Source organism: Mycetomoellerius zeteki, unplaced genomic scaffold (genome assembly GCF_001594055.1).
Source record: "Mycetomoellerius zeteki isolate Tzet28-1 unplaced genomic scaffold, Tzet1.0 scaffold517, whole genome shotgun sequence".
Classification (NCBI taxonomy): Eukaryota; Metazoa; Arthropoda; class Insecta; order Hymenoptera; family Formicidae; genus Mycetomoellerius; species Mycetomoellerius zeteki.
Window position 1 is genome coordinate 598,333 of NW_017257520.1, and position 17,007 is coordinate 615,339.

The following is a 17,007-nucleotide window of genomic DNA, read 5'->3' on the forward strand; positions in this document are numbered from 1 at the left end:
GTAAGCGGACGTAAGGTTTAGTCGTGTCGTTAATCGTGCATGGATTGTGAACATTAATGTAGAAAGGTGGTCACTTCTCATTTTGCGAAAATTTCCGAGGGACAGAATTAATTATCGTGGGTACATATAAAGTATTTGTAATTGCACGTATACGCTGTAAGTGAATAAAATTCATTTATTTTTACAAAGAAATGAAGATAATTTTGACTATTGTTTTAGAACTATCATTATTTTATAAATTTTTAATAACTGTTAATAACTATTTCAACAGAAAAGAATTGTAAATACTTAATTAGTTTTTATTCGAATAGTATCCATCTCTGACGTACCCAGTTATCGACATAGAAATGATCCAATGATCGACATCCTTTATTTGTTTGAATATCTATTTATCAATTCGACTATGCCCATGACGATTACTGGTCCGTAAAATATTTAGATAATAACAATTACGGTTCTAATTTTGCTATTTGGATTTTGGATAAAAATTATTATTTTATTTACAAGATTTTTTGGCTCACCTAACCTCAGTAATCGACAGGTGTGGCGATTACTCGAACGACTATATGCTTCGATGAACCGGTGCTCGTCACGTAAAAAAAATATGAAATTTGTATGAAACAATTTGTAATGGTACTTATACGTAAAACCGCGATTTTGATTTAAATAAAACTTGAAGCTCAATTTATCTCATGCGAGTGGTCAGTATTCCAAAATTACACGAGATGTCAAATGATGTCTCTTAACCTTACAATGAAGCATTGGATCGAAATGACGCATAGGCTCGGTTACTGCACATATTCGATTTAATCTGTAGTGAATACATATACATACTTACGAATTTCATAATGTAACACAACATTGTACATACCTTGTTGGAACCAATAAAAATATCAACCAGCCGCACAATAAACAGAACATGTTAAAATATGTCTTTAATATGTAAACATGGCGATTACTGGTACCCTGACGATTAATGGGTCAACCACCTTAAACATAGTAGTAAAACATGATTATAAAAATAAAATAAATGAAGTTATTTAATAACGAGCGATTGAAAACATATGTGTTGCGGTACTTCGTGCGTTTTGAACTTATTATTTATTACAATCTTTCCTTTCCTATTTTACATTTCGACGTTTCGGCTCTTTTCGAGCCATCATCAGCGAATTGAGATTAACTTCTAACGGTAGTCGCAGTAGATTTCGGTTCAAGTTTGCAGCTAGATGTACATCTTCAGTTTGACGTTTAAAGATTGCAATCGTCACGTAGTTGTTCGACTAACAATAAGTGAGTGCCGCTGCATACTGTGACCGTACATTAATTAGTGAGAATTTCATTTTGTATCTCGCAACGTTATTCTTATTTGCTTTTCTGTAAATTACCCTAGTCAGATAATTTACAGCAGGATAATAGCTAATGATGGCTCAAAAAGAGCCGAAATGTCCGAATGTAAAATAGGAAAGGAAAGATTGTAATAAATACTATAAATAGTAAGTTCAAAATATACGAAGTACCGCGATACATATGCTCTCAATCGCCCGTTATTAAATAACTTGTAATTTATTTTTGAGAGCACAATTGCTATAGATTGATTATAAAAATAAAATTTTTTAGAGTGTTTTGAACATTATAGCTATATACGACTTGCATATCTTTAGACCCTATATCAAGAAAAAAGTCGAAATATTTGCAAGCAAATGTTACATATATTTTTTCGATATTTATTGGTTAAAAAAAAATTGACTGTGATGGATAAAATATTGGTCTAAGGACCCCTTAAGCGCACAGTGATTATCTATCAACGATTCTCAACATTTTTTATTAATTACAAAAAGCGTAAGAATACAGCATAGAGAATTGAAGATACAGTATAGTTCTCGCGAGTTTAGAGTTTTGGCCCACATGTCGGTACCGGCTTCATGCCATTGTTACGAAGTGGTGCCATCACGCAAGGTCTACCATCGGGACAAAGCAGTGCATCGTAACAGTTGCCTTGGCAGTTGTATGTATTCATCCTCCGCCACGACCGTCGTCGAGAGTACGACGGCGATGGCCATCAGCAGGGCGATAATTGATTTCATCCTTGATCGACTTTGGTCACCTGTGAGACTATGAAACATTATTGTGCAATACGATGACATTATAAAATAATAATACGAATCAAAAATGCGACAAATAAGTAAAATTGAAAAATCAGCTAATTAATAATTCAATTGAGGAACTGAGTAAAGATTGAAATGTAATAAAAACTTCACTTTTCAAATATTTTTTGTTACACGATACATAATTTTACAAATAAAATTCTATTCTGAATTTTGATATGAATTATTATTGGTAATATGAATATGAAATGGATGGTAGAACTCATTACAAGAAAAAGATCTTACAATTAAAGCTTTTCTTATAAAAATCGTTTGTATACTTTCTAAATTTTTTTTAGTGCAATTTCACTCTTAAGAATAAAAATTAAGTCAGTTTTGAAAAAGAGTGGCTCACAATTAATTTTCAATCTTGAAGAGTAAGATTTCACTCTTCAGTTTGAGAGTCATTCTATTTTAAAGAGTACTTATATTGGTACACAATATTGTAGAAATTACAATAAAATCTTTCGACTCCAAGAACTCGGGCAAATGAAGAAAGAGATGAATTTCCTTTCGCAGCTTCATGCAGCCGCGCTGTCCTCCCTGCGGTCCGAGGTGGCCGAGCTGAACTCGCGGCTAGTGGCGGCTACTCGCGCGCGGGAGACGGCCGAAACCGCGCTGATGCGGGCGGAGGTCCAGGCGGTCCGCGCCGAGCAACGAGCGGAACAGCAGGCGGTACGACACGAGGAACGGCTCACCGAGTTGCATTCCGTCATCGCCGAGCTCGGCAGACAACTGGAGCGGCATCGCGCTACCGTAATTGCCGAGGAGGACGAGTCCGGTAAGGGTTCACTTCGCGCTCCACCCCAAGCTCCGCTTATACGACGCACGCGGGAGAATATCGCGATTCCGCGTACCGATTTCGCTCAACGAGAAGAACGAGAGAGGGAGAGAATCTTGGCGAACCTTCGAGTAACGAAAGCCACGGCAATTCCCCGGCGGGCAATCAACGGATCTCCCCAGACTCCGACTATAACAACAGTAATAGCTCTCTCGGTGGCGCGCGCTCTCGATTCCTGCTCTTGGTCCCCCTTCTTGATACCGAGAAGAGCGATCTCTTAAGGGCTCGTGACGCACATACCATAGCATCACGTGCATTGTCGTGCGAAAGACGATCGATAAATAAGCTTATTCACTAAATAACCGGGATTGATGGAATAGATCGTTTCTTCGAACCGCAATTGTCAAGCGAAGTACCAAGTAAGTATTAATCGTCAGTGGTCACGGTCTGAGGAGATGGTCTGATTGATGATGCGCAGAAGTCGAGACAAGCAGGGATGCTGAGGGTTCCATCACCAATCCAGTAGAGGAGAGCGAGGGCGGCGGGGACATCCAGGGAGATGGCGATCGCACCTTGGGGGATGCCGACTCTAGCTGCTGCGAGGATCGACCGACAGAAGTAAAGAAAATTTTAAAAAAAACTTTAAAAATTTTAATCTTGAACGTAGAGAAGAAAATGGTATTATGACAGTGTGAGTAGCATAATGGCTCCTCTTTAAATCTTCGCTATTAGGCGAATTCTAGTGATTACTATGGAATTATTTGCTCAGTAGCTCCCCATGACTAATAAAGATACATTTTAACATTTAACTACACATACTTCCTCATTTTTTTTAAACTGAAGCGTATTATCATATGAATATATATTATATATGTATATATATTTAAGCGTATTGCTTGTTATTTAACATTTTATTTGTCTGTATACATCTCGAGTTATGCAAAGTTAAATAATAGTTTGATATTTTGCTAATATGGCTCCTCAAATAGATTGCTGATGGCCTCTATATCGAGCCTTGTTTTCATATCAAAATAATCATTCCATGAATCGATATTACTCTAGTTCTATTATTAATCTATAGTTTATGTTATATTATAGATTTTTAGTAATAAACAGCCTATATGCGGAAAAAGTTATGTGTATAATACATATATACATTTTGCATACACTCTGTAATATTTTATTTTTTTGTTAATTTTGTTGTGTAACTAAATACTATTTTTTAAACAAAACTAATTTTTTTAATCTAAAGTTTTTTTTAGCATATTAACATCTTTGAAATATGATGCCTGATCGAAATTATTAGAATTTAATTTAATTCGCGAAATTATACTACAGTGGTTTAATTGTGTTTAGTTCGGAAATATTTCGGTACACAGTTCGTTAGACTACAATTGTGGTATATATATCAAGTACATATATATCATATTTAGTGATTCAAGATTGAATTATTTAAAGCATTTTAAGATTTAGCTTCGACCGTATAGAGCTCTAATTTATCGGTTGTGTCTCTCACATACACGGTCTAAAAATTGGTCTGATATTATTTTTTAAATCTATTTTTGTGGAAAGCCCCATTACTATCCCTATTTCTTTTCGAGCTATTATATAATGTCGCCACATATTTATAAACAATGCCTTAAATAATAAATGTAATTTCATAACTTTGAATATAGAATCGATTGAACAACACTTTGACGAATATAATCGTTAAGTTTTAAATTTAAATATTGATTATTAACCAAGTTATTATATAAAATGTAAGTGGGATGCCATAATATTATCTTCACCTATAATATATCTACACTGAGAGAAAAAAATAGTTGCAATTACCATAATTTAATGACGGTAATTTAATAATATAATATACTATAATAATTGTGTAATTTAGTCATTTTTGGTGCCAACTATATATTTTTTGTTGCAAAACTATAAATATAATTATTATTACTAATACATTATAGAAGTAATAATTATAAAAATAAGGTTCTTAACAGTCCTAATTACTGATTTACTCTGATTGAGCCTTTTTATAATTTATAATATTTTATCATGCTGTTACAGTTATATTTACATGGAGAGAATTTATTTTTACCGCAAACTGCTACAAAGATTTTTTTTAGATTTTTTTTAATTTTTTATTTGGTGATAAATAAATTGAAACGAGTGGAACAATTTGGCAATCTATTAAATATTATTAATAATGACAGGAATTTTGAAATATACAAAAGTTATCTCCGTATTGACTGTATTTATACCAAACTTCTCTTCTCTCATTGTAATATATTCTATATTTAATATATTTTTAAAAACGCATTATTATTTTCAATATAGAATGGTAGGGAACAACTGGATAGTCCGGCCGCGTTGCCGACTCCTGAGCCAACACAACAAGCGGCATCGTGCCAAAGCGTCGCCGTCGCGACGCTGCAAGAGGAGATCACGGCGTTACGGGCAGAGATCACGAGCCTGCAGGCACAATTGGTTCATTTTAAGAGCCAGAGCAGCAATCAGAGGCAAACGGCGAGCAGTGATTCACCGCGTCGAGAACTCCGAGTGAGCAGCAATCCTCATAGAGAAATCGGTCTTTCATCGAAAACAGAGTTTATATTAAAAAATTAATATTAATAAAGAAAAAATTGAAATTGAAATGGCAAGAATTGAGATCAAGAAGCAAAGAAATGTTAATAAAATGCAATAACTCTCCATTTAACGTCCCTTTTCTCATTCTTTCACATCTCGCCTCTTCTCTCCGCAGACAAGGGGCAACACCAGCTCGCCGGAACCTTTGACGGCACCGTGCTCGCCGCTCTTGCCACCGCTACAGACACCTCCAACAAAGAGCATGACGAGGGAGGAACCGCCAGTCCTCAAGATGGCAGAGAGGGTGAGATTGAGGAGGACGGACGAGAGACACATTACCGGTCCGGACATCACTAATCTTGGGGTACAAATTTTATTTGTAAAGAATATTAAATACATATAAGAATATGTAAAGATTTTTATTTTTAATTTTATTATTGTATTGTTCATTTTAACATTGATAATGATCCGATAGGGATCGAAACGTTTGTCTTTATTTTATCATTTATTGTTTATAGCCGGCATTAAAGTTTTTATATTCTAATGATATGTTTATTTTACTAATAATTTAAATCATAACGATTAACACACCTTTGGCTCGTAGCCCTATTTCCTTTTTTATTTTTTGAATTTATTGAGCCTTATTACTATTATATTTTTAATATGTAAAGAATTATAAAAATTTGTACATATATATTGTTCCCTTCAAAAATGGTAACTAAAAAACGATTTTAGAATTATTACTGTGTGAATGAATTATATAAATAAATATTATCTTATCAATAATTAAAAGTGAATTAACTCAACTTCATGAAAAGGCATCAAAATCGTCAGAACTCAAAAAAGGTGATTTAAAAAAAAAGGTCGTCAAAAGTGATTGGTTTTTAAGAATTGTAAAATGATAATGATAAAAGTAACGTTTAATATGTTAAGAATATATTCTTATTGCCGATATTATTTAATTGATCAATTTTTTGTCAAGTTGAAAAATAGTTGTTCCCTTTTCTGAAACTTAATTTTTTGAGTTGTGTAATTTTCGCAGGAAGGAAGCGATATGTATCTTTTTTTAATTTTTCATTAAACTCGTAGTTATATTCCAACGTATTTTAGGTGTGCTCTACGATGGTAGCCGAACATCTCGTGTCGGATCTCCTAGAGCAGTCGAATCTGCAGGAGTTGAACGGTTCTGAGAAGCAGTTCGAGGTCGAGACGGAACGATTGAACAGTAGACTCGAGCATGCGCGGGCGAACAACGCGGTCCTCGCGCTCACGTTGCACGAGAGTAAGGCGCAATGCGATAGGTACATTTCTCAAAGTGCACAAATTCCGAATTGGTTCCAAATCCCGAAGTTTTAAAAACGGTTTAAAATTAAATTAAAATTAAAATTGAATTTACATTAACATTAAGCGCATTTTACAATCCATTTGTGAAATAATGTGATGAATATAATGATTTAATAAGAACATATTGACAGAAATTCAAGATTGATTCTTCGTGATATATAATGATCTCAATAATTGATACAAACTTATGGCAATTACAAAGTTATTGAAGTAGATCTAGTATGGTAGAAGGTATGAATCGTTTATAAAAGAACGAAAAAGTTCACTGAAATAGTTATTTATGTGTGTAAAAAAACCTAATAAATGAACTATTGTCAAGTTAAAAGTTATATAAATTGAAATTTGAAAAAGACAATTTTGAAATATATGACACAATCCTATCGGAACGATACATGTAAAACAATAATTTTTGTCCTGCGTTACAGATTGAGCTTATTAGTCGGCAAGTACGAATCGAATGCGACGGCATTGCGACTCGCACTTTCGTTTAGTGATCGCGCGATTGAGGCCTACGACGTTCTAGTCGCTCTGCTGGAGAGCGAAATTGCTCTTTCCACCGAGAGGCACAGTGTGACAATCGATAATAGAAGGGCGGCTGAAAACGTTGCTTATCATGTGTTAAATAGACTCGAGAATGACTGTACTAACACGCTAGGTGCTCCATGGGAAGACAGCATGGTCTTATCGGACGAGTAGGTATTTTACATCGTGCGTAATATGTGCAAATTTTATCACGAACGCCTTTCCGATAGATCGGAAATAACGTGGAACGTGGAGGATGAACAACGACTCAGGAGGCACATCGGTAGATTGAAGGGAGAACGTACAATGGTCAGATCGACAGCAGTCGAACTGGAGAGCGTGCACGCAGAACCCCTAAACTCAAAGAACACCATCTCTCTAGCGGAGGCCAGGAAACTCGACTTGGAAACTGCCGTGCTCATGCAGGTCGATATCCAGTTAAGAGAATTTAAAAACTCAAGAGAACATTTTTTTAGATAAATTAATATTTTTTTTTATATAAAAAAGTGGTACAGGATTCTCGATATTAAAATAAAGTTCATAAATGAAATAGACAAATGATTATATTAGATCTATACGAAGAACCGTCTTGATCGAATATAGACTTTTTCACTAACGCGTGATTAATATATTTTAATTAAACATTACAAACTAAAAATATGTAAAGAAAAGTTCAGTATCATAAAATTTATTTCTCAAGAATATATTTTTAGGAACTAATGGCCATGCGAGAAGACAAGGCTGAGTTACGTGCCAGGGTGTTCCTTCTAGAGAAGGAACGTGCTACGATAGAACTGAAGCTAAACGCGCGCGACACACAGATTGCAGCCCAGCATGCTACCATACAGCATCTCCAGGGTCAGCTGAGCGACGCAGAGGCTATGCTCGCGATGGCAACAAACAAGGTATCGCGTATAATTTTCACAAATATATAGGTCTCTTTCGGTATCTTGATAATTGAAAACGTATTTAGGACCGAGGTTTAAGTGACAACGAAAGCGAGGGAATGGAATCTGAATTGATCGAAGCGTTAGGCAGAGAAGCGAGACTGAAGGAACGCCTGCAAGAATTGATCTCAACCCTGGATGAAGTCAACAAGAATTCCGAACTCAGGCATCAACAATCTGCCGAACTCGTCAACGACTTGAAAAGAGCTAACGGGTAATTATTGCCAGGACTGGGTGTGTATTTAAAATACTTTTATTTAAAAAAAAAACAGTATTTGTAAAACAATTGTATTTTGTATTTCAGTATTAATAATGAAAGATTGAAAGTATTTTGTATTTCAAATACTAAAACTCTCAATCTTTCGAGTTGAAATACAAAATATGTAATCCTTTTATGCGCTCTAGTAAAATATAAAATATCCTTGTATTGCAAATAAAAGTATTTAAATAAAAGTATTCCAAATACATACCAACTCTGATTGCAGAAAATTTGCATACTGTACGTATATACAAGTGGTAAACGAAATGTCATACCATTTGATTTATATATACAAAACCCATTTCTTAAAAACAGTACGAATAACAGTTGATTTAGATATACCATTGTCCTCATTCCTAAAAGTTTGATTGAAAAGTTTTGTCACATGTGCGTAAGACCTCTTACGATCACCCCATCCTCGCATCATTAAAAGGGATATACGCTCCTGTTCAGTAAGCATTATAAAGTATTTTAAATAAATACTTTATAAACAAAGATAACTATGTGGCGATAAGCAATCTCAGAACGAAGTATCACGAAAAAGTATACCTTCTTAATTGCAGGACACAGAAAAAGTGAACTTAACAGGAGAGATCTCTAGCTTATGTAGTCTCCAGCTTTGTTGAAAGGGTGGGAAGGAGGGAGAGGAGATGGAAAGGAGTAAGAGGGAAGGGGGAGGGAAAGGAGAAGGAAAGGGTAGGAGATAGAGATACAGACATTCGCGGGCACATACATGACTCATAAATCCATTCGGACAATCTCTACGTAATACTTTAGATAATATGCTAATGCCGGCGGTTCCGTAACTTTCAACTCTCATAACTCGAAAAGTACTGATTAAAAAGAGGCTTTATTATAGTGTTTTTGAAAGCTCCCAACCTCAGCTATTAGATTCTAAAATCAAAAATAGGGTGTTTTGTTTAAAAAAATCTATTTGACCTTGACTTGACCTTGGTGGCGCCATCCAAGGTCAAATTGATAAGGTCGGTCAATAGATCATTTTCAATCCTACAACTTTTGTATAAAACATTTTTCTTAAAAATGATTACGTTTCAAGATTTAAGGGATCCGGGACTTTTCTACATCCTATATATATATATATATATATATAGAATTAACTCTTAATTACAGCTGTGTAGTTAAGAGTTAGGAAACTATATTTAAGTTTTAAAGCAGTCTGTTTTAAATACAGAATGCAAGTGAATCTCCACCTTATGATTGATATAGAAGAAGGTTCAGTTTTTTTTCTCTACAATTTAGAACATCATAGTATTAATCGTATAGATACAGATTGTACCAATCGTCTAAAATTTTTGCTTCGAGTTCAAATGATCCATTACTGTAGTCGAGGGTTATCAAAGTTTGAAAATTGGATAAATAAACAGTATGACATTTCATGTTCTACCCTGTACTTGTAATAAAAATAAAATTTTTTTTGCTCTCCTCAGAGCGCTAGTCCAAACTCTGGAGAAATCTAAGAAGAAATATCAATCCAGACTAAAGAAGCTGGAGCAGCAGATGCTAGGAATGGTAGAGAGACACGCTGTGCAGGTATGATTGAGTATACAATGGTTGCGAAAAGTTTCTGGTCAATGAGTATTTTCATTGTATTACATATTACAGATCTTTACAAATAAAAATCTAGTATATAAATTACTTAATATATTCTAGTATTTAAAATCATGTTATTAAGTTGATTATAACAAGAACTTTATTTAACTCATAAATTGAAAAATAGATTGTCACAAAAAGTACAGTAAAATCATATGTTGACGAAAAATTTTTCGCAGCTACTATGAAGTTCGTTTTTAATCATTCGTTCGTAAAAACAACAATAATTTATTACACTAGATACATTCTTCTGCAATACTATTTCTTCTGCAGCTCTCCCCGCCTCTCCTTTAGTTTCTGTTCGACTAGATCCTCCAGGTCATCAAGTGGTTTGTAGATCTCGTGAACACACTGCGAGCCAGCCACCATTGTAGCCAGTGCTGCTGCACAAAATACTATATACCGTGACAGAGACGTCATGGTGCGATATTCCAATAGAAAGTTGGTGCGAAAATTGTCTTTTCAGGCCTGTTCCAGCTTTAGTCTTCGTTCCACCAATTCCTCTACCTTTCGACGCTTATACACTTTGTAGAAGTTAACCTCTCCAACTTGCCAGTGGATCATGGAATATTCCAAAGCAGCTCCGAGGATGAAGAATAACGGCAGTAATCGGTACTCGCCGAGCGCTTTTCCTGGCAGTTTGTTATATAACCTCCACAGTTTTAGTCTATAAGATAACATCGAAATGTCTAAATTTTGTTCGCCGAATTAGGTACATAACCATTCCCTCTGTTAACCAACTGCCGCCATATTGGATCGTTCCTGATGCAATATGCGCAATCAGCGTACTAAAGGTGCCTTTTCATGCCGACGCTCGACGCTCGCAATGTTCATGAAATTATTTCATTCTTATTTCATCCTTATTTATCAAATATTAAACAAAAACAAATAATGTTCGTAAAACTAATGAGCGCCGAAGAATAATGAGCGCCACACCCTAAATAAGCGATGATGCATCGCACTCTTGTTAGAAAAGTGATACAAATAAAAAATTTTAAATTGTTCAGGAGGAAAAAAAATTGCATATTTTAAAATTAATTATGCAACATATTATGCTAATATATATAAGGGATAAAGCTCAAAAAATCTTATATATAAATATAAGTTATTTAGATTTTATTTTATGTTTTGAATAAAATAAACTAAAAAAATATATCTGTTTTCTACTAAAACGTGTTTTAAAATCATAGTTTACATTAACAAACAGATCGCATCGGACATATCAGATATATATTGCAATTGCATTATTCTTTAAATTAATTTTCTTAAATTAATCTTCCCTTGCAGGTGAAAACATTGAAGCAACGAATAGCTCTATTGGAGGAAGAGTCAATGGGCTACAAGGGAAGTATGGCATTGCAGTCTCAAAGTTCTGGCGCCAGCGAAACATCTTTATGACAGTTGAGTGATTAAATGGCAAAAATGATGCAAGCTTAGTAACCCAATAATTATTTTTAACATCTGTCCTGTCGCAAGAGGACATGATTGAACACAAAAATGGAGATCGAAGTCACACACGTATTTTTTTACATCGAATAGTCAAAAGTAAAGGCGCTTAGCTATTCGCTTTGTAATTATATCAAGGTATATATTGCTGCTGTCCTAAATAAAATACAAAAAAAAATTCAGCTAGGCCTACGCAATGTGTGCAATTGTGTCGATACATGAAACAACGCAAACAGCCTATTATAAAACAGATCCTTCAGCACATCGTAAATTACAAATAATTAATTAGTAGTGTATCGCGCTAACGATAACCGTCGTGTACATATGTATATTGTAAAAGCATAAACCACAAGTGTGATATGTGTAAACTATAATGAAATAAACTCTGCTTTATTATAGATATACCCCATAATGCGTCCACGAATGCTCTTTGTGGATACAATATCCATTGTCAAAAATCTCTGTATAAATTATTTATTTTTATTTATATACATAAAAATTTATATTACACTAAACATCCTGATTCTCCTGTTGCTGCATTTGTAATGCCATAGTTTCTGTTGCATTGTTACCTGGCACATCGGGTCCTTCTGCTGCCGGTACGTCATTAATCTCCACAGCCTCTTTATTTAAAAATACCCTTTGCATCTCCTCCTCTAAGTGTACGCAGACTTGCTCGATCTCGTAGTTTTTCGACACCAAACTGACCCACTGTGCTTCGAGAGCTCTCAGTTTGTCGCCTCCTTGAGTTTGCATTGATTTCCTTTGCCAGTTAACTTCCTGAATTTTTTTCCTCAGCGTTTGCAGCTGCTTCTGAGCATGACCTAGCATCTGAACCAACACTTCCAAGTAGGATTTCCATGCTTCGCAACCATAATCCATCATCAGTTCCAAATTACAGATTCTAAAATTATACAAAAGTATAGAAGACAGTACAAAAATCTGAGAAGGCGGATTATATATCAATAAGTCCTAAATTGCATTTGATTTGGATGCTCACATGCTTCTTTTTCTTCTCGAACTCTTTCAACAGAGAAAGGGTTGACTCCAAAGTATAGAAGCCATACAGCCTCTCATATAGAGGATTATTTCGCCAGTATCAATGGTTGAAGTATATAAAATTGGAAATACATATTTATGTGCTGTGTATATAATATGTGACTGTATGTGACTGTTCGCAATGTACTATGAACTTAGGTTCGTATAAGTTTGTTATATCCAAAAAATTGTGGATCAATCCTCCCTGTTACATTTACGTGCTAAAAATGCTTATTTTTCTTTTGATTTCTGATTCTAGAAAGAGTGCTTATACACATCATTTATATCATTCCTTTTGACGTTTATAACCACTTATTGATTCAGTAATGTCGTTGAGATCATTACTGATATATATTTTTGTTTAGACCAATGACACTTAGAAAAACCTAGAAAAGCACTTATAAGTACATAAGTGTTTATAGCATGTGAGCATCTAAATCATTCTAAATCAAATGTAGCTTTTTTACCTAGTAGCTTGATGCTCCAATTGCGCGCTGCTGTTCTCCACACTCTCATTCCATGCAGTTAAATCGTTTAACTTGCCAGATGGAGGTGGTGGTAATTCGTAACGTTTCATACTAAGTACTTCCATCGGCAAGCGATTCTGCATCCTCTCGAATTCATGCTTCAATACCTCCGTCTCGAAACCAGTTATGCACAAAGGTTGTAGATGTTCCAAATAATTTTTCGTCGGCCTGTAACGTCGTGTCTCTTCTTCCACCATCGCCAACGCCTAAGAAATATCATCAAACCTCAAATATTTGTGAAATGAAAGAAATTTACACGAGGATTTTTCTTAATACAACAGCACTTTTAGAGCATAACCTGTCAGAATACTGTTATTTTGTTACATTGGAAAAAATGAATGTAATTATTATTCACCGCTTCTCGTACGCCCGGTTCATCATATCCTTGGTCAATATACGGCAATGCATCAACAACCACTTCACCTGCCATAATATATTAAATAAAAATTATTCTCCGTTAATTTTCTGTAAACAAATTACAATTATCAAGCGTTACATCACAGAGTATAACATATAAAGAGAGTAATCTGCTTGAGAATACTCAAATTATTTTAATAGATGGCGTTGCAAATATATGCGTTTTAAGCCTAATTCACACTGGACACAGTAAGCAACGGAGTAGCAACCAACCAGCAAGCCGATATTGTTTACGCCACTGTAAATGACGCCGCAGGGTGAAATCACACGGTGCGGAAAAAGACTGCGGAATAGAGAATGCGTCATTGAAGCAACCAATCAGCGCTATTCAGCGTTATTTGGAATAGCGCTGATTGATTTTTCAATCACGCATTCTCTATTCCGCAGTCTTTTTCCGCATGGTGTGATTTCAGGGTGCAGTCCCATGGAGCGTATCGCGCGTATCGCGGATCGCGCGTATCGAAAATCTGACCAATCGTGGACGTTCCGCTATTTTCGATACGCCGCCGTTCCGCTGAATCCATTATTGTAGCGTAATACGCGCCGAATTTAAGTAAAATCGCTTGGTCTAAAGAAGTAGTGTCATATGGCAGCCCTCGAGATGTGATATGCGTAGAATCGCAAGATTGCGTCGAAAATTGTTGCATCGTTTTTTTGGAAAGCATTGCCGGTTTCGATTGTGCCTTATACGACTAGCTGCGTTTACCTCGTCAACGAGAACCTGAGTCATTTAAACTCAAAGAAGAAGCTCTATCTGAAATAAAAAAGAAGACAGTGAATATCTTTCACGATTCACGAATTCACGATCTTGTTGCTCCAGTTCATTAACGAGATTATTGCTTGCTCCTTGTGCTAACCATCGTTCAATAGTAAATATTCGACTGACCCAATATTTTCGTTTTCTTCTATTAATAGGTTTGTTCTCACTTTTTCTTAATATAGAATAAAGCTCATATGTTTTAATAATTTTATGATATATTTCCTGCTTGATGAAAGCATTGTGGTTGTGGTCTAGACGTTTTGTTAATAACAACAAAAGCAATATTGTTTTTTATTTTATTCTACACTTGTTAAACCATTGCGAATTTTTTAATTTAATAAATAATAATAAGACTGTAAGTGTATAAAACAAAATAGAATAATTGAAGGGCTAAGAGCCAGTTATGTAATAAAGAACATTTAATAAAGATATTATAATTGAAATAATCATGATTATAACGCTTCATTTCGACCGCGTATATAAAAATAATAAATAATAAAAGACTCTGTAAATATAAAACAAAATGAAATGTTATAATCATGATTATTTTAATTATCTTTATGTTTTAAATTAAACGTTCTTTATTACATAACTGGCTCTTAGCCCTTCAATTGTTCTATTTTTAAAAAAATTTAATTATATTAAATAAATTAATATTTAATATAATTTACTTACACAATATGGTTATTTACTTTTTACGGCTATCCTCTTTTTTCTGCGGTCCTACAGTAATTCGTCCGCAGAAGTCAGTTTTGTTCCGCTATTTTCGATACGCGATAATTTCGTTCCTATGGTCCCATGAAGCGGAATTAACGTAAACGGATCGGCGGTTTACCAATCATACAACTGTTTAGATGAAGGCAAATAAAGAAAAATAACAAAACTCGTTTTATGATTGACTATCCGCCTGATCCGCTTACGCGAATTTCGCTCCATGGGACCATAGGAACGAAATTTTCGCGCATCAAAAACAGCGGAACGTCCGCGATTGGTCAGATTTTCGATACGCGCGATCCGCGATACGCTCCATGGGACTGCACCCTCACCCTCACTGATTGCTGTTCCGCTGCTTGTTGCGTCCAGTGTGAATTAGGCATTAAAGTCACTATTGATTGGCTGCAAGAAAGAAAAGTTGTCGGATCTCTTCATCCTATAGCCAATCAACACATAGAGGCTGCGTAGAATAAAGGTGTAGCCACAATAAAAGGAATCAGGAATTAAGGTAAATTTTCTCGAGCTGCTCAAATTGGTTGTTTCAGCGACAAAAAGGATCACGTGGTCAAAATTGACGAATATCATTCGAATGATATTCGTCAATTTTGACCACGTGATCCTTTTTGTCTTTGAAACAGCCGGTTTAAGCGGCTCGTGAAATTGTACCTTAAGGAATAAAGATTTAAACCTATCAGATATTGGATACACTGGAATACACGGTTTCTGATAGGTTGAAATCTGTTATTTCCTGTCCTATTGCCTGTATTTTTCATTGGGTGCATTCAGATTACAACCTAAAGTCACTAGATTTATAAAGTACCGCAATCCATAAGACTCAATGTATAAGGATTTGGAGCCAAAATGGCGTCGAAAAATGTAAAGAGTGCTTTTTCATAACGTATATCTACCATCGACATTTAGAATGGACCGCTGATGGCAATGGTGGGGGTAGAAAGACGATTAGAGTGAGAGGCAGGAATAATAAGATCGTTCTTTCTCTGTTTACTGAAGCCTGATTGGTTGTTGGACTACTGTTGGATTAACAACAACCAATCAGGCTTCAGTAAAAAGAGAAGGAACGATCTTATTATTCCTGCCTCTCACTCTAATCGTCTTTCTACCCCCACCATTGCCATCAGCGGTCCATTCTAGATGTAAATGATATCTACACATTAAATGCAATGTATCTAACCTAAGATCTGTTGGTCCGGATCTACAATAGGTGTTTTAAGACTTAAGCCGTAAGAAACTGACCAATTACAGTTGAATCCGAGGGGAATAATCGATTGTGATTCGCCCATTTCTTATGGCTTAAGGCTTAAAATTGTAGATCTCTATTGTAGATCCGGGGTAATGGTGTAATCTGAGATCTGAGAAATATTTATGAAATAAAACGTATAACTGATTGCAGGAATGATCCAAATAATAATCAAAATTTTTTCATTAGATTAAGAGAATTTAAGGATAATGTTTTAATATTTCCAAACATAGGAATATATAACATTATATACAAATGTGAATTATTATTTAGAAGAAATGAACATAACTTTATTTCTAATAAATTAAAACCTATAGAGTTTGTACAAATGTTTTTAAATAATTGTTACACAGACTTTGTATCATCTTACCACAATATTGTTTATAAACTTATTAAAACATTTGTTATAGCACGCATCCACTTTACTAAAAAAGGAAAATATTGATATTACGGAATCAAAAACACATAGTAATAGAAGCGTTGCTATGAAACGTATGTAAACAAGAACAATCATAAATAAAAACACTGATTAATATAATTTATGATTTTCCTTTTTATTTACAAAATACATTCATACACATATGCATACGTTTTGAATGAGCCGCTTGTTGGAGCCAAAATGGTGGAATGATTGCGGTACTTTATAAATCTAGTGA

The 17,007-nt window shown here is 34.9% G+C and overlaps 2 protein-coding genes across 4 annotated transcripts in view; one reads left to right on the forward strand and one right to left on the reverse strand.

The window, feature by feature from the left end:
• The window catches only part of LOC108727656 (colorectal mutant cancer protein), a 73,611-nt gene extending 61,807 nt beyond the window's left edge, over positions 1-11,804 (forward strand). For 2 of the 3 annotated variants that reach the window (XM_018455844.1, XM_018455846.1), the window contains 11 exons: positions 2,664-2,925; positions 3,404-3,543; positions 5,260-5,481; positions 5,684-5,872; positions 6,619-6,809; positions 7,278-7,544; positions 7,605-7,800; positions 8,088-8,279; positions 8,348-8,535; positions 10,029-10,131; positions 11,479-11,804. In XM_018455844.1, the coding sequence (XP_018311346.1) occupies positions 2,664-2,925; positions 3,404-3,543; positions 5,260-5,481; positions 5,684-5,872; positions 6,619-6,809; positions 7,278-7,544; positions 7,605-7,800; positions 8,088-8,279; positions 8,348-8,535; positions 10,029-10,131; positions 11,479-11,589 (2,061 nt within the window). In that variant the 3' untranslated portion in view covers positions 11,590-11,804. The remainder of the gene's footprint in view (positions 1-2,663; positions 2,926-3,403; positions 3,544-5,259; positions 5,482-5,683; positions 5,873-6,618; positions 6,810-7,277; positions 7,545-7,604; positions 7,801-8,087; positions 8,280-8,347; positions 8,536-10,028; positions 10,132-11,478) is intronic. The other variant, XM_018455845.1, reaches the window with a different exon arrangement.
• Positions 11,805-11,897: 93 nt separating this feature from the next.
• BCAS2 (BCAS2 pre-mRNA processing factor) lies at positions 11,898-13,670 on the reverse strand. The gene is made up of 3 exons (XM_018455847.1): positions 13,558-13,670; positions 13,143-13,408; positions 11,898-12,541 (listed from the first exon to the last, which is right to left on the reverse strand). The coding sequence occupies exons 1-3, from the start codon at positions 13,630-13,632 to the stop codon at positions 12,148-12,150; spliced, it is 735 nt and encodes a 244-aa protein (XP_018311349.1). The 5' UTR covers positions 13,633-13,670; the 3' UTR covers positions 11,898-12,147.
• Between the last annotated feature and the right edge of the window lie 3,337 nt (positions 13,671-17,007).